The sequence below is a fragment of the Nipponia nippon genome, unplaced genomic scaffold, assembly GCF_047370975.1.
Source record: "Nipponia nippon isolate SJK-2023a ecotype South Korea unplaced genomic scaffold, ASM4737097v1 scaffold_32, whole genome shotgun sequence".
Taxonomy (NCBI): Eukaryota; Metazoa; Chordata; class Aves; order Pelecaniformes; family Threskiornithidae; genus Nipponia; species Nipponia nippon.
In genome coordinates, this window is record NW_028262350.1 from 2,022,278 (window position 1) to 2,046,703 (window position 24,426).

Genomic DNA, 24,426 nt, shown 5'->3' on the forward strand with positions numbered 1-24,426 from the left:
GGGCACCCGAGGCCTCCCCTCCCGTGGGATTAGCTCTGAGGATTTCCCGGCGCTGGCACGTCCGTGCTCTGCACCTTCTCCTCCTGGCTGGGGGCCAGGGCAGCACCCAGCACGTGGCACCCAGGAGGGTGCTGGCACCCCTGAAACCCTCCCTGCCGATGCCATGAGCACCCACGGAGACCCCAGTGCCACCGGGCTGTGCTGGTCCCAGTGCCGTGACCCAAATCTGCTCAGCGGCTCTGCCCTGGCACCGTGGTACCGGGCACGGCACGTCACTGCAGCCCCTGCGGCAGCCGGGAGCGGGGCCAGGCTGGGCCGTGGCTGCCAGGCACGTGGCACGCTGGGCACCCGCCGTGGGCAGCGCATCACCCTGGTGGCACTGGGGACAGGCAGGGGCTGGGCAGGGGGACACGGGGGGTCGCAGCGGGGGGCTGAGCTGGGCTGGCTGGGCAGGGGTCCGGCTGAACCGCACTGCAGTGTGCGCTGGGGCTGTGCCAGGGGCTGCGCCGCTGCTGCGCCGTGCACAGGCATCCCTGGTGCGGGGCGTCCTGCGGTGCTGGTGCCACGCTGTGCCCGGGTGTCCCCAGGGGACAGTGCAGGGGACAGTACCGTGCAGGGTGACAGGAGCGCTCAGGTGTCCCCAGTGCAGGGGATGGCACTGTGCCTGGGTGTTCCTGGTGCAGGGACCATGCTGTGCTGGGTGACAGGGGTGCCCCGGTGTCCCCAAGCAGGGGATGGTGCCATGCTTGCGTGTTCCCTGTGCAGGGACCGTGCTGCGCAGGGTGACAGGTGTCCCCCACTGTCCCCAGTGCAGGGGACGGTGCAGCGCTGTGCCGGCCTCTCCCCGCTGCAGGGGACACCGCCATCCCTGGGTGCCCCCACCTCTGCCCGCTGCTATGCAGTACCCGGGCATCCCCGGTGCTGGTGCAGGACCCGGTGCAGGAGATGGTCCTGGTGCAGGACCCGGTGCTGGTGATGGTCCTGGTGCAGGACCTCGTCCCAGTCCCGGTCTCGGTCCCGGTGCAGGACCCGGTGCCAGTGATGGCCCTGGTGCCAGACTTGGTGCTGGTGATGGTCCTGGTGCAGGACCCAGTGTCGGTCCTGGTGCAGGACCCGGTGCCAGTGATGGCCCCAGTACCAGACCCAGTGCTGGTTCTGGTCCCAGTGCAGGACCCGGTGTCGGTCCCGGTGCAGGACCCGGTGCCAGTGATGGCCCCAGTACCAGACCTGGTGCTGGTGCTGGTCCCGGTGCTGGTGCTGGTCCCAGTGCAGGACCCGGTGTCGGTCCTGGTGCAGGACCTGGTGCCAGACCCGGTGCTGGTGATGGTCCCGGTGCAGGACCCGGTGCCAGACCCGGTGCTGGTGATGGTCCTGGTGCAGGACCCGGTGTCGGTCCCAGTGCAGGACCCGGTGCCGGTCCCGGTGCAGGTCCCGGTGCCCGCTGCTGGTCCCCGCGGGCCGGGTGACGGCCCCGCTGCGGGGGTCCCCGTTACACCCGCACTCCCCGGTGGCGGCCGGGGACCGGGGCCGCCGGCGGAAAGTGTGTCACTGGGGCACGAGGCTCTCCCCGGGAATCACATGGGGGAGGCGGCGGCGCCGCGTGCGGCCCAGTGCGCAGCCGCGGCCGGTGCCGGGCGGGCGGCGGGGCGGGCGGCGGGCGCACAACAGCCCTTACCGGGCGGCGGAGCGGCACGGCTCGGCGCGGCTCCCCTCGCCTCGGCCCCCTTCGCTGCGGTCCCGGCTGCGGGAGGGCCCCGGGAGAGCCGCCCCCCCCCCCCCCCCCGAGGATGGCCGCCCCCGAGGCCGGTAGCACAGGTCAGTGCCCCGCCGGAGCCCCCCCCTCCCCTCCATCTCCGCCCCGCTACCGGGTGCGCGCGCCGGGACCGTGCGGGCACCGGGAGCGATCGCGAACGGCGGATCGGAGTCGGGGTCGGTGCAGCGGGACCGCAGCGAGGGGTTGTGCGCTGAGACAGCGAGGCGGAGGGGTCCGGACGGCGGGGCCGGGGGGTCCCGCGCACCCCACCGGGACCGCGCCCCGCCGCGGGGCTGCTTCCCACCGGCACCGGGCGGTCCTGCATAGCGGGGTAAGGAGCGGGCGGCGGGGCCGGGGAGGGATGCGCGGCGGCACCGGGGCGAGCTGGGCAGCGGGGCGCTCCGGTAGCCGGTGCGGGAGGGGTGGAGAACGGGACCGGGGAGCCCCCAGCCGAAGGGTGAAACCGGGAATCGCTGCGCCGGGGTTGTCCCGGGCACCGGGACCGGGCAGTGCGTGGGCGGCGGAGGCGGTGCCACGCGTGGCGGGGAGGGGGGTGGGGGGGAACGGGGACGCGCACCGGGAGGGGCGGGGGGGGGGAACGGAGGCGATGCCCCCCCCCCCCCCGGCACGTGTCCCCCTCCCCGCCGCTGCCACGTGCGGAGTTTGTTTTCCCCGCAGCCCCGCCCCGCCCCCGCCCATTGGTCGCTTGATGACATCATCGCTGCCCCCCCTCGTGACGTCACACCCGGAAGCGGGGACGCCGCCTTCCACTCGCCCTTTTCCAACACGGGGGGGGGGGGGCGATCTCCGGGGCAACGTGAAGGGGCGGGGCGTCGCGATAAGCCAATGGGGTGGGAGGGGAGGGCGGGGCGAAGCGTGAAGGGGCGTGGCCGCGGGAGGCCACGTGCGGCTGGAGCACGTGGGGCGGCGGCGTGAGGCCGCCTGAGCTGGGGGGGGGGGGGAGATGCAGGGCGGCTTTTGGGGGGGGGGGATCCCAGGGGATCCCGGTGTTGCGGGGTCGGGAATGGCCCCCGCGTCCTGGTGCAACCCCTCGGGGGGACCCCCCCCCCCAACGCCCCGGGACCCCCCCCTTTTGGGGGGGTCCCGGGGCTTTGGGGTGGGGGATCCCCCCACTATTTTGGTGGGGATCCCCAGGAGCTGCAGTTTTGGGGGGGGGGGGTAGCATGGGACCCACTGTCCCCAATTCAGTGACCCCCTTTGACCTCGGGGGGGGACACACACGGACGTGAGTAGCGGTGGCAGGCTGGCTCCGGCTGGCGGCATCCGTCGTGTGCGGCGGGAGACACATGGCCCCGGCGATCCCGTGTGTGTCCCCGATGTCGCCTTCCACGTGTCCCGCAGCCGCGGGTGCTGCTCCCCCCTGCCACGTGCGTGGTGGCAAGGGGGGGGGGGGGGGCTGTGACCTCTGCCAGGGCTGGCCGTGGGCACGGCACCGGGGCTGAGCGCGTGCCCCCCACGCCGGTCCCCAACGTTGTGGGGTTCCCCCATGCAGAGCTTCCCCCCTCCCCCTTTGCTGCAGCGGGGCTGCATCCCCCCCAAACGAGGGGGCTGGCATGGGGGGGCTGCGCCGTGGGGCTGGGAGCTGGGCTGTGCCGCGGGCACCGGGCCGGAGCCGGCGGCTGGAACCGCCGTGACCTCCTGGTTACGCCTCTGGCGGGTTCCCGGCCCGCATTCCTCCCACGGGCGCTTCCAGGGTGCCGTGCCTGTGTCCCCAGCCGGCACGCACCCAGGCAGCCCGGCCGGCCCCATCCCACGTGGGGCCGGCACCCGTGGTGGCCGGTGGGCGTGGTGCCTGCCTCGGGGTGGGCAGCACATGTGCAGCCGCAGCGGGACGCCCATGGGCGCGGGATGCTTCTGGGGTGCTTCCCCAGGGACCCCCACCCCGGGGCCGCGATCCCCCTCTCGGGGTCCCCTCTCGGCCGGGGGAGGCTGAGCCCGGCGCAGCTCAGTGCATGTGTGGCCCTGCTGCTCTGCCCGCAGGCGGCGTGATCAGCTACGTGGGCTCCAGCGGCGCCTCGCCCAACCGCACCAGCCCCGTCTCGCTCTGCAGCGACAGCTCCAACAGCAGCTCCCAGTCGGGCTCCCAGCCCTTCCCCACCTACTTTCCCCCATCGCCCACCGGCTCCCTCCAGGACTCCCGCGCCTATGGCGGGGGCTCGCTGGCCCCCCGTGAGGACGGCTCCCCTTCATCCTCCTCCTCCTCCTCCTCCTCCTCATCGTACGGCTCCTCGGTGAACTTCCCCGGGGTGCAGCAGGTCCCCGTGGACGAGCGGCGCCGCAGCTCGCCCAGCAAAGCCGGCAGCACCGTCACCAGTGAGTGGGGCGGGCAGGGGGGCGGCGGGTGGCTCCCCCGCCGCAGTGGGCACCCCGGGACCCCGCTCACCCCCGTCTCTCCGCAGAGCTGAACGGGATGGTGCTGCTCTGCAAGGTCTGCGGCGACGTCGCCTCCGGCTTCCACTACGGCGTCCACGCCTGCGAGGGCTGCAAGGTACCGGGGATGGGGCTGGGGCGGCGCGGAGCCCCTGCCGTGCCAGGGGGGCCCCGAGTGACCCCCCACCCCCCGCCCCGCAGGGCTTCTTCCGCCGCAGCATCCAGCAGAACATCCAGTACAAGAAGTGCCTCAAGAACGAGAACTGCTCCATCGTCCGCATCAACCGCAACCGCTGCCAGCAATGCCGCTTCAAGAAGTGCCTGCTGGTCGGCATGTCCCGTGACGGTGAGCTCGGCCCCGGCCCTCCCGGCGCCCCCCAAGACCGGGGACCCCGCGTTCAGTGCTGTACGTCCCCTCCGGGGGTGCGATCCCCCGTGCCCAGGGCTGCGTGTCCCCTCCCGGGATGGGTCCCCCTGCCATGATCAAGGCCGTACGTCCCCTCCTGGGATGGGTACCCTGTGCTCGGGGCCGTACGTCCCCTCCTGGGATGGATCCCCCCGTGCTCGCGGCCGTACGTCCCCTCCAAACTGGCGGGGTAAGGATGCAGCCACGTTCCCGGCAGCCCCTGGCTCCCCATCACGCAGGGCTGGGGGGGTTGGCGTGCCGGGGCCGCCCAGTAACACCAGTGTCCCCTGCAGCGGTGCGCTTCGGACGCATCCCCAAGCGGGAGAAGCAGCGGATGCTGGCGGAGATGCAGAGTGCCATGAGCGGCATGGGCAGCGTCCTGCCGGGGATGCCCGGTCCCGGCGAGGGTCCAGCGCCGGGCGGGGGCCGCACGCTGCCCCCCGGCCCCCCGCCGCTCGCCCCCCCCGCCTGCTTCTCCCAGTTCCCCCAGCAGCTGACGCCGCCCCGCTCACCCAGCCCCGGGGGGGCCACCGAGGACGTCATCGCGCAGGTGGCCAAGGCCCACAAGGAGATCTTCGTCTACGCGCACGACAAGCTGGGACCCCCCCCGGCCTGCGAGAGCGGCCTCCTGCGCTGGGACGCGCCCCCCGCCTGGGCCCCTGGCCCCCCCGAGCCCCGGCTCTGCCCCCCCGCCTACCCCGAGCCCCCGGTGCGGGGCTGCCCCTGGCCCCGCGGCACCAAGGACGTCCTGCCGGTGAGCGCCTGGGGGCTCTCGCTCCCCCTCCCCGGGTATTTTTAGCCGCTAATCGCACTAATCGCCTTGTCCGTGCCGAGGCGGCAGGGCTGGGGGAGCCCCGCGGTGCCGGGCTGAGCCGTGCCGTCGCCCGCAGGCTTGCCCCATGAACAGCCACCCGCCCGGCCGCAGCGGGCGCTCGGTGCAGGAGATCTGGGAGGATTTCTCCCTCAGCTTCACCCCCGCCGTCCGTGAGGTGGTCGAGTTCGCCAAGCACATTCCTGGCTTCCAGGCCCTCTCCCAGCACGACCAGGTCACCCTGCTCAAGGCCGGCACCTTCGAGGTACGTCCCGGGATGGCGAGGGCGCAATGGAGGGCACGGTGCCCCACGGACTGGCCCGCAGCCCCATGGCATGGGCACAGTGCCCCTGCAGCATTGCACAGCTCCCCGTGGCATTGCGCAGTGCCCCACAGCCTGGCACGGAGCCCCGTGGCATTGCATGATGCCCCATGGTGTGGAGCCCTGGCATGGAGCACGGCATTGCATGGTGCCCCACGGCATTGCACGGTAGCCCACAGTGCTGCAGGATGCCTCCCCAGCATGGCACGGTGCCCCATGGACTGGCATAGTGCCCCACGGCGTTGCATGGTGCCCCACAGCATTGCACAGCAGCCCCCGGTGTTGCGGGATGCCCCGCGGCCTGGCACGGTGCCCCACGGCCCGACATAGTGCCCCGTGGCCCAGCACGGTGCCCCATGGCATTGCACGGTAGCCCATGGCATTGCAGGATGCCCCTCGGCATGGCTCGGTGCCCCCGTCCCGCTGACGCCGCGTGTGCCGCAGGTGCTGATGGTTCGCTTCGCCTCGCTGTTCGACGTGAAGGAGCAGACGGTGACGTTCATGAGCCGGACGAAGTACAGCCTGGAGGAGCTGTGGGGCATGGGCATGGGCGACCTCCTCAGCTCCATGTTCGAGTTCAGCGAGAAGCTCAGCGCCCTCGACCTCACCGACGAGGAGCTGGGGCTCTTCACCGCCGTCGTGCTGGTCTCGGCAGGTGGGAGCCAGGGCGACGTGAGGGGGGATCGGGGAGGGTCGCTGCCCGCCCGCTGACGCCCCGTCCCCGCAGACCGCTCGGGCATGGAGGACACGGCGTCAGTGGAGCAGCTGCAGGAGACGCTGATCCGCGCCCTGCGCGCCCTGGTGCTGAAGACGCACCCGGCGGAGACGTCGCGGTTCACCAAGCTGCTGCTGAAGCTGCCGGACCTGCGCACCCTCAACAACCTCCACTCCGAGAAGCTGCTCTCCTTCCGCATCGACGCCCAGTAGGGCCCAACGGACCCCAGGGACCCCCCCGCGCACCCACCCCCCCTGTACATAGCACTGTGGGCGGGGGGGGACGACACACCGGCCCCCCGAGGGGCAGCACGAACCCCGCGGCGCCCGCCGGACTCCCGGGGGGCTGCGGCTCCCAGATGGGCGCCGGGATGCCAGGACCCCCCCCTTCCCCCCCCCCAAGTCGGGCACCAGCCCCACGGCTCCGCTGGCAGCGCTGGGGGGTTCCCCCGCCCCGGCCCCCCACTCCGGCAGCCAGCGGTGGAAAGCAGAAGCCGGATCCAGCCGAGCTGTGTGGGTGGGTTTGGTTGGGTTTGGTTGTTTTGTTTTTGTTTTTTTTTTTTTTTTCATCATATATTTATTACATAAATATATAGTAAAATAGACCAGCAACAATTACCATAAAAATATCTTTCTTTAAAATCCTGACCAAAACACAAAAGGGTTTAAAATCGCACGTCACAGACTGTGATTGTCACGGAGCTCAGCGGCCCCCCCGTCCCGCGCCCTACATTCAGCGACGCCAGCCGCGGCCCCCGCCGCCACCGCGGCACCATGCATAGCAGGGGGATCCCGCACCGGGCCGTGCCGAGCCGTGCCAGGGCGTGCTGAGCCGTGCCGGCTGGGCTCGACGCAGCCCCAAGCAGGGGCAGCTCCGGGAGCCATGAGGTATGTGCTTGGGGGGGATGGGGGACGCGGGGACGGGGGACGCGGGGACGGGGACGGCCCAGGAGAGGCGGTGGGGAGGGGGCACCGGTCCTGCCCCCCCGGGCGAAGCCGGGGCCGACGCTGGACGTGCGATGGCGACGCGAAACGGAGACGAGAGGGAGCGGCCCGGGGGGCGCGGGGGGAGTGCGAGGGCGAGGGCGTGCTGGGCAGCGGTGCGGGGGGCCGGGCTGCGCCCCCCAGGACGAGCCACCCCAGGGCACCGTGCTGCCGCCCGGGGGGTCCCGCGCCCGCTGCGGGGGTCATGGTTGCTGCTTAAGACACATCCCGCGACAGCTCTGCCCTGCCACGCCGCCGCGCGGGCAGGCGGGCGGCGAGCGCAGGCAGCGCACAGCATCGCATGGACTGTGCACGGGAACGCACGGGCATCCGGTGGCCATCGCGTGGCCACGGCACCGGCACGGCACAGCCGCTGCACCGGCATTGCACCAGCATTGCACCAGCATGCATGGCCGCTGCAGAAGCACGGCCCGGCCACTGCAGCGGCATTGCACGGCCATCACACGGGCATTGCTCCAGCATGCACAATCGTTGCACCGGCATCGCAGGGCATAGGCATTGCCCGGGCGCCGTGCCGCGAGGGCCGCAGCCCCTGCCCGCAGCCCGAAGGCACGTGTTAAGGCCGGCGCTGGCCAGCGCGCTCAGGGAAGGGCTGAGCGTGACCGCGGGCAGCGGGGGCCGGTGCTGCTGGGGGGGTGCCTCCCCAAACCCTGCGCCCCTCAGCGCGGGCGTTAGTGTTTCCCAGCACCGGCTTCTATTGCACAACCCGCAGCCGGTGCCGGCGCAGCCGTGCCCGCTGGGGGCCACGCCAGGACCCCCCCTGCGCCGGGCACCCAGGGTGAGAGCTTAAGACATTTTGCACCAAGTGCAACACTGGGCCCTGCTGCGAGGGGCCGAGGGCACCGCGCCCCCCCCCGGCTGCGAGGGCGCCCACGGGTGCCACGGCCCTGCCACGCCGTGGCCCCGCTGCGCCCCCCGACCCGGCTGCAGGGGGTCCGGCGGGGCCCCCAGACGCGACCCCCGCGGCGGGGGGCCGGGGTGCGGCGGGGAGCCTGGCTCGGCCCCCTGTGCCCGGGGTGGTGGGGGGGAAGTGTCTCATGTTGGGATTTCTGCTTTTAAACGACCCGTAAAAAGATTTTTTTTTTTTAATTACAAAAATTATATATTTTATATATATTTATATATATATATATATTAGCTTAGGTGGGCCCCGGCAGGCTGCCTGCCTCGCCGGCCGCCCCCCGGCCCGCGCCCCGCCTCGGCCTCCGCCTGAGGTAAGAAAAAATTCACAAACCTAAACTGGGGGGGGGAAAAGGTGATAAAACCATTCCCGGGTGCCCCCGCCGCAGCCCTACCCCCGCCGAGCCGGGACCCCCGGCCCCCCCCAGCCCCCCGCCGGCCCCCCCTGCAGCCCGGCCCCCCCCGGGAGCAGGGGGGGCGGTTGGGGGGTGCAGCCCCCCGAAGTGCTGCTGCCGGGGGGCCAGGGCAGTAGTGCAGTGGGGGCCGTGCGGGGTCCCGGGGGGGGCACCCGCTGCCCCCCGCCTCCGCCAGCGCCTCCGGGGCCATTGCAACTCCTGACGGACACGACAAATAAACCCACGAGGACGAAGGGGGGGGGGGGGGAAACAACAAAAAAAAAAGGACAACGGAAAAGGGGGGGGGGGGGGGGCGGCCACAGCGGGTCCTCATGACCCCCCCCACAGCGTCCCGCAGCGCCCACCGTCTGCCGGCGCTTGGCACAAAATCGTCTCCTCTCAGCCCGAAAAAGACAGAGAAAAACCAAAGCCCCGAATCTGGCCCCGAATTTGGGGGAGTGGGTGCGGGGGGGGGGCCACCCCAGCCGGGGCAGACCCAGAGGCCAGCGGGCTTGGGGGGGGGGAGCCACCAGCCCTGTGCCCCCATGGGCTGGGGTCCCCCTCGCCACCGCTGTGCCCCCCCCTGCGCCCCCCGCCCCGCTATGGGGGGGTCCTGGCCCCCCCGGCCCCCCGCGCCGCTGCCTGGCCAAAAGTGCATGTGGCCGCGGCCCCCCCGGCCGGGGCAGCCTCTCCCTGTGCAGCCCAGAGCCCCCTCCTCTCCTCTGTTCTTCCTCCTCCTCCTCCTCCTCCTCCTCTCTCCTTCCAAAGTGCAGTTAGTTTAATATTTTAGCCTCTCAGGGAGGGAAATAAATGCTTAAAAAATAATAATCTAAGAAGAGAAGGACAATAAAGGAAACGCTCGACCGTCGGGGCCCTTCCCTGTGCAAACAAACAAAATTCGTCAAGTCCTGGGGCGCGGGGGGGGCGGCGGGAGGGGGGGCACAGCGGGACCCCCACCCTGGGCGCAGCACCCCCCGCCCTCGCCCCTGGGGGGGGGGGGGGCAGGGATAAGAAAAATTTGGGGGCAGAGCGAAGGTGGAGGGGGGGCACGAGGGGGTGGCAGCCCTACACCTCCTGGTCCTCGAAGACCTCGAGGAAGAGGGGGGGGAAGAGCTCGGTGGGACACTCCACCTTCATGTGCAGGAAGCGGCTGGCGTGGCAGGCGCCGATCATCCGCAGATCCGTCACCTTCATCAGCAGCTTGGGCCAGAAGTGGGGAATGTTGTGTTTGCGGTAGTTGATGTAGTGCTCGAAGGCCAGCAGGTACGTCTCCTGGCACTTCTCGATCTTCTCCACGCAGATCAGCCCCGTCCGGTCTGCGGGCACAGAGAATCCAGCGTCCCAGGGGGGGGTTCGCCCTCCTGCGAGGCTGCGTGCCCCACACCCCGCTGGGTGTTGGGGTGCCCACCCCATAGACCTCCTTCAGCCCGGCACGGCTCCCCAGGGCATCGAGGGGCTCACCCCCTGCACCCCGTGCTCCTGGGCACGGGGGATTAGGGTGCCCTCCCCGTGGACCCCCAGGAGGCTGCGGCACTAAGGACTAGGGTGCCCACCCCTTGCACCCCCAGGCTCCTACAGCACTCAGGATTAGGGTGCCCACCCTGTGCTCCTGGCCACTGGGGACTAGGGTGCCCACCCCTTGCACCCCCAGGCTCCTACAGCACTAAGGATTAGGGTGCCCACCCCTTGCACCCCCAGGCTGCAGCACTGGGGATTAGGGTGCCCACCCCGTGCTCCTGGCCGCTGGGGATTAGGGTGCGCACGCCTTGCACCCCTCCCAGCCTGGCACAGCTCCCCGGGGCTCTGGGCATTAGGTTACCCACCCCGTCTCCCCCCCACGCAGCCCGGCACGGCTCCCCAGGGCGCTGGGAATCGGGGTGCTCACCCCATGTTCCCCCAGCACAGCCTGGCACGGCTCCCCAGGGGCATTCGGGTGCCCACCCCATGCGCCCCCAGCTCCTAGGGCAGCTCCAAGGGCATTTCCGTGCCCACCCTGGGAGCTCCCAGCCATGCCCACCTCCGAGGGCTCGCAGCATCAAGGTGCCCAACGCCATTCACCCTGGGGCACTGGGGTGCCCACCCCACATCCCCCAAAGCCAGTGGGGCACGGTTTCCCCAGGGTGCCCACCCACCGCACCCCCAGGGTGCCGGGGGCTCTGGGCGTCGGGGCGCCCACCCCACGCACCCTACGGTTCCCTGGGCACTAGGCACCGGGGTGCCCACCCCACTCCCCACCCCAGCAGCCCCGGGGGCGGCCGCCGATGCCGCTACCTGAGGACATGAGCAGCACGGCCTGGAGCAGGGCCACCTCGGTGTCGTCCAGGTTGAAGGCAGAGAGGGACTTGCCCAGGTCGAAGATGGCATCGGAGACGACGCCGAGGCCGCCGTTCTTGAGCTGCTCCCGCTTGACGGCCATCTCCCCGCTGAGCGTCAGCGTCTCGCTCTCGGGGTCGTAGCGCACGGCCGCCCGCAGCGACATGATCTCCATGCAGCAGCCCTTCAGCAGGATGATCTGGTCTTCGCAAGGCAGCTGGGGGGGAGACGGCGTCAGCGGGGGGGGGGATTGCCGCGACCCCGGCCCCGCCGCCCCCCCGGGCCCCCCCTTACCTCCGAAAACATGGGCAGTTTTTTGGCAAAGTCGACCACGCGGGTGATGGCCGGGGTGATGATTTTTGTAAACTCACTGAACGCCTCCAGGTCGACTTTGTCCCCGTCGGGCATGGAGGCCATGGGCGACTGGCCGATGTCCTCGGGCTGCAGGGACGGACAGCGGGGTCGAGGGGTGCGGTGTGACCGTGTCCCCCCCCCGGGACCCCCATCGCGGCGGGGGGGGGGAAACTGAGGCAGGGCTGGGTGTGGGGCAGCAGCCAGGAGAGGGAGCTGTGTGCCAGCGCCGCTGCGGGGACAGGGACAGGGACAGGGCCACCACGCAGGGCACAGCTGTCCCCTTCGGTCACCGCTCACCCCTTAACCCTTCTGGCGGTGACAAGCTCAAGGACACCGGGCGACGTCCCGAACCCCCGGCTCCGACCGCCCCCCTGGTGCAGGGCCACCGTGAGCGCTGCCTGCCATGCATGCACCGAGCCTGCGGGTGCTCAGCTGCCACCGGCCGGGGCGGGGGGTCCGGGGTGGCGGTGGGTTCCCCCCCGCCCCGTGCCCTCACCAGGAATTTCCGCTTCTGCTTCCAGTGGCTGCCCTGGGCGTTGGTGCTGCGGTGGGCCTCCGTCACCACGTGGATCAGCTCCCACTCCTCCGCGCTGGGGTTGGGGCGATGCTGCAGCGACTTGATCATCTCCTCCTTCCGCCGCCGCTCCCGGTTCTCCTCGATCAGCTTCCGCTTCGCTACCCGCTTCGAATCATCCAGCACCACTGCCGGGAGCCCCCCCGTCAGCCGGCACCTCCCTGAACCCCCGCCGTGCCGTACCGGGCATCCCGACCCGCTCCCACACGGCGTGGCACCCCGTGCCCGACACCCCAGCCTGGTCCTGATGCTGCACCAGGCACCCCAGCCCGCCCCACGGCACCGCCAGCCGTGCCGGGACCCCAGGCCATCCCCACGGCGGCAGCGGGTGCCCCCCCAGGCCCCCCGCACTCACGGTCCATGGCCATGCCCACGGAGATGCACTTCTTGAAGCGGCAGAGCTGGCACTGGTTGCGGGTGATCTTGTCGATGACGCAGCAGCCATCGTACTTGCAGGAGTAAGTGGGGTGCAGGTTCTTCTGGATGGTCCGACGGAAAAAGCCCTGGGGACGGCAGGGTGGGGGGGACACGGTGGGACGTGGTGAGCCCCGGTGAGCCCCCCTGCCCGCCCCCTGCCCGCTCCCTGCCCGCTCACCTTGCAGCCCTCGCAGGTGATGCAGCGGTAGTGGTAGCCGGTGGCTTTGTCCCCGCACACCACGCACTGTTCATCTTTGTCCAGGTAACTAGGGATGTACCCTGCGGGGCGCCGCGCGTCAGGGACCCCCGCCGTGCCCCGCTGCCACCACCGCGTTCCCCCCGGGTCTCGGTTTCCCCCCACGGCAGCATCTGCCGCCCCGCCACGCTGCGGGCAGCCCCGGCACGGGAAGGGTTAAAGGCCGGGGGGCTGGGGGGGCTGCCGGAGCCCCCCGCAGCAATAAAGCTCCCATTATCCAGCTCCCCGGCCGGCTGCGGGGGGGAGTCCCTGTCCCCCCCGGCACACAATGGCCCACTGTCCCCGCTATTGTCCGGGGTCCCCCAGCCCGACAGCCCAGGGACCAGCCCCCCATCGCCGGCCTCACGGGGAAACTGAGGCACGGAGCACCCATGATGCACGAGGGGGGTTCCCAGCACCCCGGGATCCCCGCGCCCCCCCGGGATGGCGCGAACCCAGGTGTGGGGGTGCTGAGAGCCCACCCTGATGCCCTGTGGGTGCCGGATGCGGGGGGCCCCCGGGTCCTCCCCCCCCAGAGGTGTGCGGGAGGGCTGGGCCCGGAGCGGGAGCCTGGGTCCCTCCGGCGGCCCCCGCTCCCGCCGGGCAGGATCCCGCTGGCTCGGCCGCTCCCCGCTGGGGAATGGGGCAGGGCTGGGGGGCAGCGCCCGGCCGGGCCCCACTTATCTCCCACCCCAGGGTGCTGCCGGCCCTGATAGCACCGCCACGGCCCGGGCCACGGCCACGGGGTGCAGAGGCGGACGGGCACCCCACGGGGACGTGGGGCGCTTGGGGTCCTGGTGGGGACGGGGTGTGCTGGGGACCCTGTGGGACCCCACAGGGATGTGGGGTTCTGGGGGGGGCAGGAGAGTGGGGTGCCCATGGGACCCTGGGGTGCCTGGCAAGGACACGGGGTTCCCAGGGAACCCTGGGGTGCCCACCAGGGACATGGGGTGTCCGTGGGACCCTGGGGGACCCAGAAGAGACATAGGGCTCCCGGGGGACCCTGGGGTGCCTGGCAAGGACATGGGGTTCCCAGGGGACCCTGGGGGACCCAGAAGAGACAGAGGGTTCCCGGGGGACCCTGGGGTGCCCACCAGGGACATGGGGTGTCCGCGGGACCCTGGGGGACCCAGAAGAGACAGGGGGTTCCCGGGGGACCCTGGGGTGCCCACCCCCTGGGACACGGGGTTCCCGGGCGACCCCAGGATGCTCAGCATGGCGTGGGGAGCCCACGGGATGCAGGCAGGACATGGGGTGCCTGCGGAAGCCGGTGGGGATGCAGGGCGCCCAGGGGAGCCGGGGGTGCCCCGCAGGGACGTGGGGCACCCAGGGGTGCCCGGCAGTGCCGGGGGGTCCCGGTGGGTGCCGGGGGGGTCCCGTACCTGACATGCTGCTCTTCACCAAACATTGGCTGCTCTTTCTTTTGCGCTTGCCATCCAGCCACCTGCGGGAGGGGACCAGGCTGGGACGGTGCCCCTGGCCCCCCCCGGCCCCCCCCTGCCCCGGCCCCCCCGCACCCTGCCTGCCCGCAGCTGGGAGGGGGGCACCCCTCGCCCGGGGGTCCCGGGGGGGGGGGGCAGGGGTGATGCCACGTGTGGGGTCCAGCGTTGGGGTGCCAGGGGCAGGGACCCACGGGTGCAGGGTGGGGCAGGGGCCCTGGGGACCCCCCACCCGGGACACGGCATCGCCCGGGGGGGCTGCGCTGGGGCGGGGGGGGGGTGGGGTGGAGGGAAAGGGTGGGGGAGGGGCAGGGAAGGGGTGGCGCGTGGGGGAGGGGCAGGGAAAGGGTGGGGGAGGGGAGGGTGGGGGAGGGGCTCATTTACAGTCAAAGACAAAATGTCCTTTTGGCTCAGCGGGGAAGTGACATCAGAGGCGCTCAGCCAATGGCTGGCGGCGGGGGTCCGCGCCTCGCCCGCACGGCAGCAGCCCATTGGCGGAGGCGCCGGGCTCGGCCGGGGGGGGGGGGGGGCACCTGCGGCCGGGGGTCCCGCACCCAGGGGCGCCCCCGCGGCGGGGGGGGGCCCGGCTCCGGCCCAAGGTGACCCCGGGCCTGGCTCCCCCCGGGGCCCTCCCGAAATAGCCCCGGGGCAGGGTGGCCCGAGGGGCCCCGGCCGGGGAAGGGGGCGGCTGGGAGAGGCCCCCACGGGGGACGCAGGGGCACGAGTGGGGACATGGGGGGAAAGAGGGGTGCAGGGGGACACCCGGGGCAGGGGGACGCGCGGGGACACCCGGGGCACGGACACGTACGCAACCACGCAGGGATGCATGGGGACACGCAGGGCATGAGGATGCACCAGGCTTGGGGACGCATGGGACACAAGGATGCACAGGGCAGGGGGCCACACGGGGCACGGACGTGTACACAGCCACGCAGGGGGGCACGGGGCCACACGGGGCACGGGGATGCACAGGGCATGGGGCCACATGGGGCACGGACATGTATGCAGCCACGCAGGGATGCACGGGGACACGCAGGGCACGGGGATGCACAGGGCATGGGGACACACAGGGCACGGGGACACATGGAGCACGGATGTGTACACAGCCACGCAGGGATGCACGGGGACGCACAGGGCACGGGGACGCATGGGGACACATGGGACACACTGGGCACAGGGGCACACTGGGCACAGGGATACACAGGGCACGGGATGCACCAGCTGTGGGGACACATGGGACGCAAGGAGGCACCGGGCATGGGGCCACACGGGGCACAGACGTGTACACAGCCACACAGGGATGCACGGGGACACGTAGGACACACTGGGCACGGGGCCACACGGGGCACGGACGTGTACGCAGCCACGCAGGGATGCACAGGGAGATGCAGGGCATGGGGACACGGGACACACTGGGCATGGGGATGCACCCGGCATGGGGACACTTGGGGACACACAAGGATACAGAGGGCACGGGGCCACACGGGGCATGGACGTGTACACAGCCACACAGGGACGCACGGGGACACACAGGGCACGGAGATGCACGGGGACACATGGGACACACTGGGCACGGGGACACGCGGGGACACGCAGGGCACAGTGACACCGGGGGCAGAGGGGGCTGCAGCAGCTGGGCCAGGCTGGGGCGGGGGCTCACCGGGTGTCCTCTGGCTCCGACAGCGGGTCCAGGGTGCTGGGCTTCTGTTCCATTCACCGCAATTCCATCAAGGAGCGCTCAGCACCGACCGAGTGGGCTCCGCCACCGGTGCCACGCGCGGGGGGGCCACGGCGGGGGGCTACGACGCGCGCCCCATGGCGCCCGCCTCAGTGCTCAGCTCCGCGCAGCATCCCGGGCTGGACCCTGCTGAGACAAACCGCGGCTGAGCCTGGACCCCCGGTGAGGGCCGCAGCCCCAGGTGGCCCCCCGGGTGCTCGCGCCACGGTGCAGGGCTGGGCGAGAGCGTGCAGGGGGTGCAAGAACGTGTGGAGCGTGCGAGAGCGTGCAGGAGCATGCAAGAGCATGCAGGAGTGTGCAAGAGCGTGCAAGAGCAAGCGGGGCTGGGCGAGAGCGTGTAGGAGTGCGCAAGAGCATGCAAGAGCGAGCGGGGCTGGGCGAGTGTGCAGGGTGTGCAAGGCTGCGTGGAACGTGCAACGACGCGCAGAGCGCGCAGGGCTGGGCAAGAGCATGAGGGGCGTGCAAGAACGTGGAGCGAGCAAGGGCTTGCAGGGTGCGTGCAACAGCATGCGGGGCTGGGCGAGAGCGTGCACGGGTGTGCAAGGCTGCGCGAGAGCACGTGGGGTGTGTGAGAGCATGCACGGGTGTGCAAGGCTGCACGAGAGCATGAGGGGCGTGCAAGAACACGTGGAGCGAGCAAGGGCTTGCAGGGTGCGGGCAACAGCGTGCGGGGCTGGGTGAGAGCGTGCACGGGTGTGCAAGGCTGTGCGAGAGCGTGCAGGGAAGCAAAAGCGTGCACGGCAGTGGCAGCGGGTGCTGCACGCAGCCGTGGGGCAGGGCAGGGCTGGGGGGGCCCCCCCAAGCGGTGGGGGGAGCCCAGGGGGTGGGGGTGCACAGAGCAGCCCCCCCTGCCCAGGGGCCAGGCTGAGCCCCGATGCGTTCGTCCCACGTGTGGCCCCCGTGCAGGGTGGGGGGAGGGAGACTTACGGGGCGGGGGGGGCCGGGGCGGCCGGGGGCACCGGGCAATCCCTCCTCTGCGAGCTCTCCTGCGGCAAAGACACGGCACGGTGGGGCCGGGGCGCGGGCAGCACCGGGGGCACAAGCTGCGCCCCCCGCTGCAAACCCCCATGATGGGGAAACCGAGGCACGACCCCAGCGGACCCCCCCCTTTGCCCCCTCCCAGGCTCCACGTCCCCACGGGTGCCCAGCACCCACCCCGCACACCTGCAGCACCCCAGCGGGACGGGGGGGGACCCCGCTTGTGTGCACCCCCCGTGAACCCCCGGCGGCCTGCTCCGACACGGGGGTGCGGGGGGGTGCGGGGGCCCCCAGCCCGCGCCGGGGGGGCGTGGGGCTGCACCGGGCACCGTGCCTGGCCCTCGGGCTCCTCCGCTCCGTGCGGGGACAGGCAGAAAGTAGGTCACGTTTGTCTTGGCCGCCGCAGAAATTCCTCCGGCGGATTTAAAACGCAGCGGACGAGGCTCGGCTGCGCCTGGCCCCCCCCGACACCCCCACGCCACGGGGCACCCCGGCCCGGCCCCCTGGCCCCCCTCCAGCCGGGGATGCCCGGGCAGCGCCGGGATGGGGGTGAGGGATGCTGCACCCATGGGTGCGCGGCGGCACCCCACGCCGCTGCGGGGCGAGCGCGCGCGTGCGACGCGCGGCGGGGTTTTCACGAGGGGTCCCTGCCGCCCCCAGGCACGTCCCCTGGGGGGGCTCATCGCCTGCCCCTGCCGGGAAACTGAGGCACCATAGGGCACCCCACCGCCCCTGGGCCCCCTCTGCGCCTTGGGGGGCTCCGGGGGGGCCCAGGGCTCCTCGCCGCAGCTCCAGGCCAGGCTTTGGGGCCGGCCGCCAGCGGTACCTATAGAGCCGGGGCGGCGCGGCCGGGGGCTGCAGCAAATGTTTGTTCCATATGGGAACGGCGCGCGGAGACTTCCAAGTATAGGCACTGGCAGTGCGCCAGGGCTACGCGGCCCCGCCGGGCACCGGCCCCCCCGGCCCCCCGCCCCCCTTCCCCCGGGACCCCGCGCGCCAGCAGAGCCCTGACCCGCTCGGTGCACATGTGGGGCCGGGGTGCGTCGCCACTGCGGCGAGGCCGGCACGGGCCAGGGCACGAGGCGCTCTGAAGCGCAGGGTGGGCTTGGCCACCGCTGCCTCAGTTTCCCTGCCGGGGCGGCCAGGCTGGCAAGCGGTGTTGAATTAAGAGGGGCTTAGGGCTAAAGCCGGGGCTCAGCACCACTAAGTCGGGGCTCGCCCGCGCCAGCGAGCGTCCCCATCGGCCCCTGCCGACACCCCCGGGATCACCGGCACCCAGCGCCTGGCCCAGCCCGCGGTGCCGCTCCAGGAACCGTCGCTCGAGGAATCCTGGGCGCGCTGGGGCGGCCCAGACAGACAGACAGACACGGGAGGCGGCTCTCCTCCTCCTCCTGCGGGACACATGCGATGAGCGCAGTCGGGTCTCAGCCCCCCGCGCTGCTCCCTGTGCCCCGGGGAGCCCAACGCCCAACCTGGGCGTCCCCACCCTGTGGGATCGGGTGCGGGGCTGGGTGGGAGCGGGGTGGCAGCCGGCAGGGGCCCCCACCCTGCGCCCCCCCCAGCCCAGCCCCACGCCCAGGGGAGCGTTTCTGCTGAGTCGGGCAGTTGCAGGCGACGGAAAACAACCTGGGGTCAAAGTCCAGGGCTGGGCCGGTGGCGGGAGCCACCTTGCCCCACGGGGGGCACCCAGCACCCCGCTCCCCGGGGACGCCACCCCTGGGGACCCCCCCAGGATGGGGACCACAGCCCAGGGGACACCCCTCCACCAAGACACCAGCCACCTTGGCACAGCTGGACACGGGTGCCGGGTACCGGGGACGCCCCACGGGGACGCCCATCAGCGTCCCTGCCCCCCGGGACAGATGGGCTCCGGGGGTCCCGGGTGCCTCCTCCCCCCGCCCAGCTGCCATCTGGGTCAGGGAGGTGAGGGCCTAAGCGCTTTAGCCAGGGTGCCAATTAGCGCGATTAGCGCGGGCTGGGGGCAGGGCGCCACAGGCAGAGCCGCCGCTCCCGCGCCCGCTGGACACCGGCTCACGACGCCCAGTTGTGCAGGCAGCCGCGGGCAGTGGCACAGCGGGCAGCAGCACTGCTCTGCCACAGCCGGAGAAACCCCGGCCACGCCGGCTGGCAGGACCGTGCCGTGGGAGCGCGGCCAGGCACGGGGGCACCTGCTGTGGCACAGCTGGCAGTGCCCGGCACGCGCCGGTGCCCACATGTGCGGCTGCGCCCGGTGCCACATGCGCATCCTTGCCCGGTGCCTTTGCTCACCCCACACCTCGGCTGGTCACCCTACGCCCGGTGCCGTGCAGCGCCTGGTGCGGCGGGGTGCCCAGTGCCGTGGGGCACGCGTGGCAGCGTGCGGCGGGGCCGGCGTGCCGGGAGGCTGCAGGAATCCCAGGCATGTGCAGCAGCTGGGCAGCCCGAGCACAGGGGATGCCATGGGCCTGACATCAGGGCAGCCCACCCCGTGGCACGGGGGACCCGCGCGGTGCCCCCTCCCCGCGCGTGCGGGGTCCAGGCCATGCCGCAGCGTGGGCTGGCCAAGGCTGCCTCTGCTGCGGCCAGGGCGCACGGGCACCGTGGCCCCATCCACCCCGGGGCTTGGCGGCTCAGGGAGGCCACCACCCAAGCGAGGGCAGGCGGCCACGGGGACGGTGACCTGTCCCGGCGCTGACCGGGCTCCCGCAGGCTGCCGCGGCCTTGCGCCTCCGACGGGTCCTGGATCGCCGCTGCGGGGACCTGTGCCGTGACCCTGACGTGCATCGGTCCCGCAGCCACCACGAACCCCGAGGGACTCCTGGTGCCGTTAAGTCCAACCGAGGCCACGCCAGCTGCTCCTTCCCGCGGCGCCCGAGCGCGTGGCCGGGACGAGGCGGCAGCCCCGGCTCCGCTCCCCCCGCTCTGTTGGCCGCTTTCGACCGTGCCTTGGTTTCCCCATCCCACTGGGGTCGCTGGCGGGGAGCTGCTCGGCAGAGGAAGAGCTATGGTGCCACTTCCCCCAGCACCATGCCCCTCATGCCAGCGCAGCAAAATGTAGCCGGATCCCCATGCCCCGGCTCCTCCTGACCACAAAGGACACCCGATGGGGACCCCCGGGCACCCAGCACGCACCGAGTGCCCGCGGTCTCAGCTCACCGGCGTGGCTGCGGGTCACGAGCCCCATGGGGTGCCCCCGGCCCCGGCGAGGCTGTGCCGGGACGCTTCAGAGCTATTCTCAGCGCCTGGAGCTTGGCACGGGGATGGGGACGTTTCTAAATCGGGGGCTCCGGTTCACGTGCACCGGGACGGCGGGGGGCCCTGGGTTCCCTCCGCAGGGGCCCCCGCTCGCAGAGGGAATGGAGCCGTCACCTCGCGCGGGGTCGGCACCGCCGGTGGGACACGGGAACCGGCTCCGAGCCCGGCCGGGGCCTGGGAAAGGGACACGGGGGACGGTCCCTGCAGTGTCCCCACGGCCACCCGACCCCTGCCCGGCCGGGGCAAACTGAGGGTCCGCAGTGGCGGTGCCACCTCCGAGCGACACCGCCCCGAGGGGGTCCCGGCCCCGCAGCTCCCCCCGGCCACATCCAGCCTGAGCGGGGCCCCGGGCGTCCTGCCCGCGCCCGCCTTCGCCTTCACCGCATCCCCCCCCTCCTCCTCCTCCTCCTCCCGCCCCCCCTCCCGCCGCCTGGAAGGGGACCCAGGCGTCCGGCCCCGCCCCCGCGCTCCACCGCGCACCGGCGGCTGCGCGGGGTCCGGCGGGGCCGGAGCGGAGGGGGGGGCGCGGGGGGGGACCCCCGGGGCTCGCTGCCCCGGGAAAGCGCCCGGCGGGGCGGGGAGAGGGCGATTCCTGGAGCCGCCGCCCCCCCGGGAGGGGACAGGGATGGGGGGGGTTGAGCGCAGCCCCCCCCGCCCCCCAACGCCCGTGGGGTGCGGGGCCACGGGGGTGGGCGGTCCTCAGGGCCCGCACCGGCCCCCCCGCATCCCCACCCGCGGGGCTGCCACGCCGCGGCCCCGCGAAGGTCACGGCCGCGGCCGGGCGGGGGGGTGTCGGGGAGGGACCCCTGCCCGGGACCCCCCCCCGCCCAGCTGCGGGCTCGGGGGGTGCGGGGCCGCAGCGGCGTGCGGAGCAGCTGCGGAGGGGCCCACGCAGCCGCACGGCAGCGCCGGGGGGGGGGGGGGATGCGCCGCGCCCCCACCCTACGCCAAGACCCCCCGGGCGGGGGAGCCCCCCCAAACCGGTTCCACCGGGGCCTGCCCGCGCCCCACGGCGGCCCCAGCGCTCCCCCCGCCGGAGCCGCCGGGGGTCCCCGGGGCCGGCGGGGGTCAGGCGGGGTGAGGCGCAGCCCCGGCCCCCCCCGCGGCCGGTGCCGGCGGGGGCAGCCCCGCGGTGCGGGGGTCACGGCGGCCGCCGCGGCTGAAGGTCGGCCCGGGGCCGGCGGGGAGGTCGAGCCGGAGGCCCGGGCAAGGCCGAGCGGTCCCGGGGTGACCTTGGCCGCGACACCCGGCTGCCCTGCCTCAGTTTCCCCGGTTCGCACCGCTGGGGGGGGGGGGGGGGCGGGGAAACGCACCGGAGCCCGGCCGGGACCGCAACCCGCACCCCGCCGGTGGCACCGGGACCGCCGCACCCCGGGCAGGATCCGACCCCCCCGCCCGGGATTGGGGTGGGGGGGACGCGGCAGCCCGCGCCCCCCCGGGACCGCGAGACGGCGTGGGGAGGGAGGGGACCCCCGCCACGCCCCGCGCCCCGCTCGGCGGGGGCAGCCCGGGGGTGCGGGGCCGGACCCCCCCCCCGCACCGGGGACGCCCCCCGCTGCCCCCGCCCCAGCCGGGAGCGGCCGAACCGCGCCCCCCCCCCCGCCCCGCTCCCGGCGCAGCAAAAAAATAATAATAAAAAAAAAATTAAAGAAAAAAAAAACCTCGCAGGCATTCCTGCCGCCGCTGCCCGGAGCGGGGCGGGCGGGGACGGCCACGGGGCACGGCCACGGCCCCCCCGCGGCCCGGCCGGGCCGCGGCCCCCCCCCCGCGACACGGCCCCGGCCCGCCCACGGCACGGCCCCGCGCCCTGCCCACGGCACGGCCCCGCGCCCGTCACCGCAGAGCCACGCCGCCGCCGCCACGGCTCGGGCCCACGGGCCCCCGCCACGCCACGGCCACGCCACGGCCACGCAACCGCCGCGGGGCGGGGGGGGGGGGGGGCACGGCGCTGCAAGGGGGGTGGGGGGGGGGGGGCTGCCCGCCGTGCGCCCCCCCCGCCCCGCTCCCCCCGCCCCTCTCCCCCCGCGGCCGTGGCGGGGCGGGCGGGGGGCTGCAGCGGCGGGGGGGGGAGCGTGGGGCGCGGCCCCCCCCGGCCCCCCCGGGGGACGCGGCCCCCCCCCCCCCACGCCACACGCCCGGATTTTTTCAGGAAAAATATTTATCCATGTTTTTCTTCCCGGTGCGCGCTCGGGCCAGGCCCCCCCCCCGCTCCCCGCCGCTCCCGGGCCCCCCCGCCCCGGGCCCGTGTGGCCCCCCCCCCCATTACACGCACCGAACTGCGCCCGGGCTCAGCCGGGGGCGCCCGGGGGGGCGGGGGGAGGCGGCCGCGGCCGGCGGTAAACAACCGGGCTGCGGCGGGGCCGGGCGGGGGGCGGCGGCGGGGCCCCCTCGGGCCGTACCTGGGCGGCGGCGGCGGCGGCGGGCGCGGAGCGGAGCGGGGCGCGGAGCGGAGCGGAGCGGGGCGCAGCGGCGGCGGCGGCGGCCGACGGCTCCTGGCTCCTCCCCCGGCCCCGCCGCGCCGCCCGTTCCGCCGCGGCCGCAGCCCCCTCCGCCGGCCGCAACCGCTCCCTGCAGCCGCCGCGCCCGCCCCGCGGACCCCGAGTGGGGACCCACGGGAGGGGGAACCCCCACGGGGTGGGGGGGCGAGGGGGACGGGGACCGGCGGGGATGGCCGTGGCCGGTGATGGTGCGGGTGGGGAGGCCGGGACGGTGCCCACGGGGAGCCGGGGACGGGGCCCGCGGGGATGTCGTGACAGCGACAACGGGGACAGGGGACGGTGCCCACGGGGAGCCGGGGACGGGGCCCGCAGGGATGTCGTGACAGCGACAACGGGGACAGGGGACGGTGCCCACGGGACTGGGGTCTGCACCCACGGGGGGCTGGCGACGGTGCCCGCAGAGGCCCGGGGACGGCGCCCGCGGGGATGCTGTGACAGTGACAAGGGGGTGCCCGCAAGGGCTGGGGACAGCACCCACGGGGGGCTGGGGACGGTGCCCGTGGCGGGGTGGAGATGGACGTGGTGCCCACGGGGGCGCAGTGGCGGTGACAACGGGGACCGGGGACGGTGCCCACAGGGTTTGGGGACGGCACCTGAGTGGAGCTGGAGACGGTGCCCACGGGGACGTGGGGATGGTGCCCACGGGGAGCTGGGGACAGCGCCCGAAGGGGTGCAGTGACAAGGGTGACGGGGGACAACCCACGGGGGTTGGGGACAGCACCCACGGGGAGTGGGGATGGTGCCCACGGGGCCCCACCGTGGTGCCCACCCGTGGCGGGGTGGGGATGGGGCTCGTGGGGAGCCGGGGACGGTGCCACGGGGCGTGGGGACGGTGCCCACGGGGCGGGGGCCAGCTCCGCACCCCGGGGTGCCCAGTCCGGCCCCGGGGGGGCACCCACCGGCCCCACGGGGCACCCACACGGCGGGTGGGCCCTGCCCCTGCGCCCCCCCAGGGGGGGTGTGGGGCTGGGGGGGGTGTGGGGCTGTGGGGCAGGGATCCGCCGTGGGGCTGGGGCCAGACCCCGCCGTGGGGCCGCGCAGTGGGGGCGCGGGGGGTGGCTGGGGGGGGCGCTGGGGGTCCCATCCCCCCCCCAGCACCCCAACCCGCCCGTCCCACCCCACCTCCTTCCCAGCAGCCCCTGCGCCCAGCCCCCCCGCCTCTGCCCCCCCCCCCCCCCCCGGACTACACATCCCATCATGCCCGGGCTTAAAGGGCCGCTGCCGTGTGTCCCCCCCCCCCCGCCCCGGGGGCCCCCAGCGCGGCCCTGGGACCCCCGGGGGGCTCGGCCTGGCCGCCCCCCCCCCAGCCCCGTGGCCCACCCCTCCCTGCGCTGCACAGGCTGTGCGGTGGCACCCAGGGGACGAAGGGACCCAGGGGACGAGGGGGTCCCCGGGGGATGAGGGGGTCCCCGGGGGATGAGGGGGTCCCCGGGGGATGAGGGTTTCCAGGGGAGGGGGGTCCCCAGGGGAGGGGGATAACGGGACACGGCAGCAGCCAGGGGAGGAGGGTCCCCAGGGGACGGCGACTCTCAGGGCACGGTAGTGCCCAGGGGACGGGGACACCAAGGGGACGGGGGTACCCAGGGGACAGGGGTACCCAGGGGATGGGGGCACCCAGGGGATGAGGGTACCAATGGTGTGGTGGTGCCCAGGGGACAGGGGTACCTACGGCACGGTGGTACCTAGGGGATAGGGGTCCCCAGGGGACGGTGGTACCCAGGGGATGGGGGTACCCAGGGGATGGTAGTACCCAGGGGATGGTGCCACCCAGGGGATGGGGGTACCAATGGTGTGGTGGTGCCCAGGGGACGGGGGTACCCACAGCACGGTGGTACCTAGGGGATGGAGGTACCCAGAGGATGGGGGTCCCTAGGGGATGGGGGTCCCTGTGGCACGGCGGTGCCCAGAGCAGACCCTGTCCTCCCCCCCAGGGCTGGGGGCAGTCACGG

At 73.5% G+C, this 24,426-nt stretch overlaps 2 protein-coding genes across 3 annotated transcripts; one reads left to right on the forward strand and one right to left on the reverse strand.

Moving 5' to 3' along the window:
* Positions 1 to 1,638: 1,638 nt before the first annotated feature.
* On the forward strand, positions 1,639 to 6,884 carry NR1D1 (nuclear receptor subfamily 1 group D member 1). The gene is made up of 8 exons (XM_087770008.1): positions 1,639 to 1,815; positions 3,755 to 4,087; positions 4,174 to 4,262; positions 4,346 to 4,490; positions 4,844 to 5,304; positions 5,441 to 5,626; positions 6,128 to 6,338; positions 6,411 to 6,884. The coding sequence occupies exons 1-8, from the start codon at positions 1,788 to 1,790 to the stop codon at positions 6,608 to 6,610; spliced, it is 1,653 nt and encodes a 550-aa protein (XP_087626134.1). The 5' UTR covers positions 1,639 to 1,787; the 3' UTR covers positions 6,611 to 6,884.
* A 128-nt stretch (positions 6,885 to 7,012) lies between these two features.
* THRA (thyroid hormone receptor alpha) lies at positions 7,013 to 22,471 on the reverse strand. Of its 2 annotated transcripts, XM_087770010.1 has the most exons (10): positions 22,379 to 22,471; positions 16,695 to 16,753; positions 15,690 to 15,893; positions 13,973 to 14,034; positions 12,534 to 12,634; positions 12,294 to 12,441; positions 11,861 to 12,066; positions 11,305 to 11,451; positions 10,969 to 11,227; positions 7,013 to 10,013 (listed from the first exon to the last, which is right to left on the reverse strand). In XM_087770010.1, the coding sequence occupies exons 3-10, from the start codon at positions 15,740 to 15,742 to the stop codon at positions 9,763 to 9,765; spliced, it is 1,227 nt and encodes a 408-aa protein (XP_087626136.1). In that variant the 5' UTR covers positions 15,743 to 15,893; positions 16,695 to 16,753; positions 22,379 to 22,471; the 3' UTR covers positions 7,013 to 9,762. The 2 variants fall into 2 exon arrangements, with proteins under 2 accessions (XP_087626136.1, XP_087626137.1); XM_087770011.1 differs by lacking the exon at positions 16,695 to 16,753 and having other exon boundaries at positions 22,379 to 22,396.
* Between the last annotated feature and the right edge of the window lie 1,955 nt (positions 22,472 to 24,426).

Bases quoted from the DNA above. Each gene is read 5' to 3' on its own strand.
- NR1D1 (XM_087770008.1), top strand. From the start codon at position 1,788: ATGGCCGCCCCCGAGGCCGGTAGCACAG. The intron at 4,088-4,173 runs GTGAGTGGGGCG...GTCTCTCCGCAG, and splicing joins AGCCGGCAGCACCGTCACCA to AGCTGAACGGGATGGTGCTG. The intron at 4,491-4,843 runs GTGAGCTCGGCC...TGTCCCCTGCAG, and splicing joins GGTCGGCATGTCCCGTGACG to CGGTGCGCTTCGGACGCATC.
- THRA (XM_087770010.1), bottom strand. From the start codon at position 15,742: ATGGAACAGAAGCCCAGCACCCTGGACCCGCTGTCGGAGCCAGAGGAC. The intron at 14,035-15,689 runs GTGAGCCCCCGC...CCCCTCCCGCAG, and splicing joins TCGGAGCCAGAGGACACCCG to GTGGCTGGATGGCAAGCGCA. The intron at 11,228-11,304 runs GTAAGGGGGGGC...TCTCCCCCCCAG, and splicing joins AACTGCCCATGTTTTCGGAG to CTGCCTTGCGAAGACCAGAT.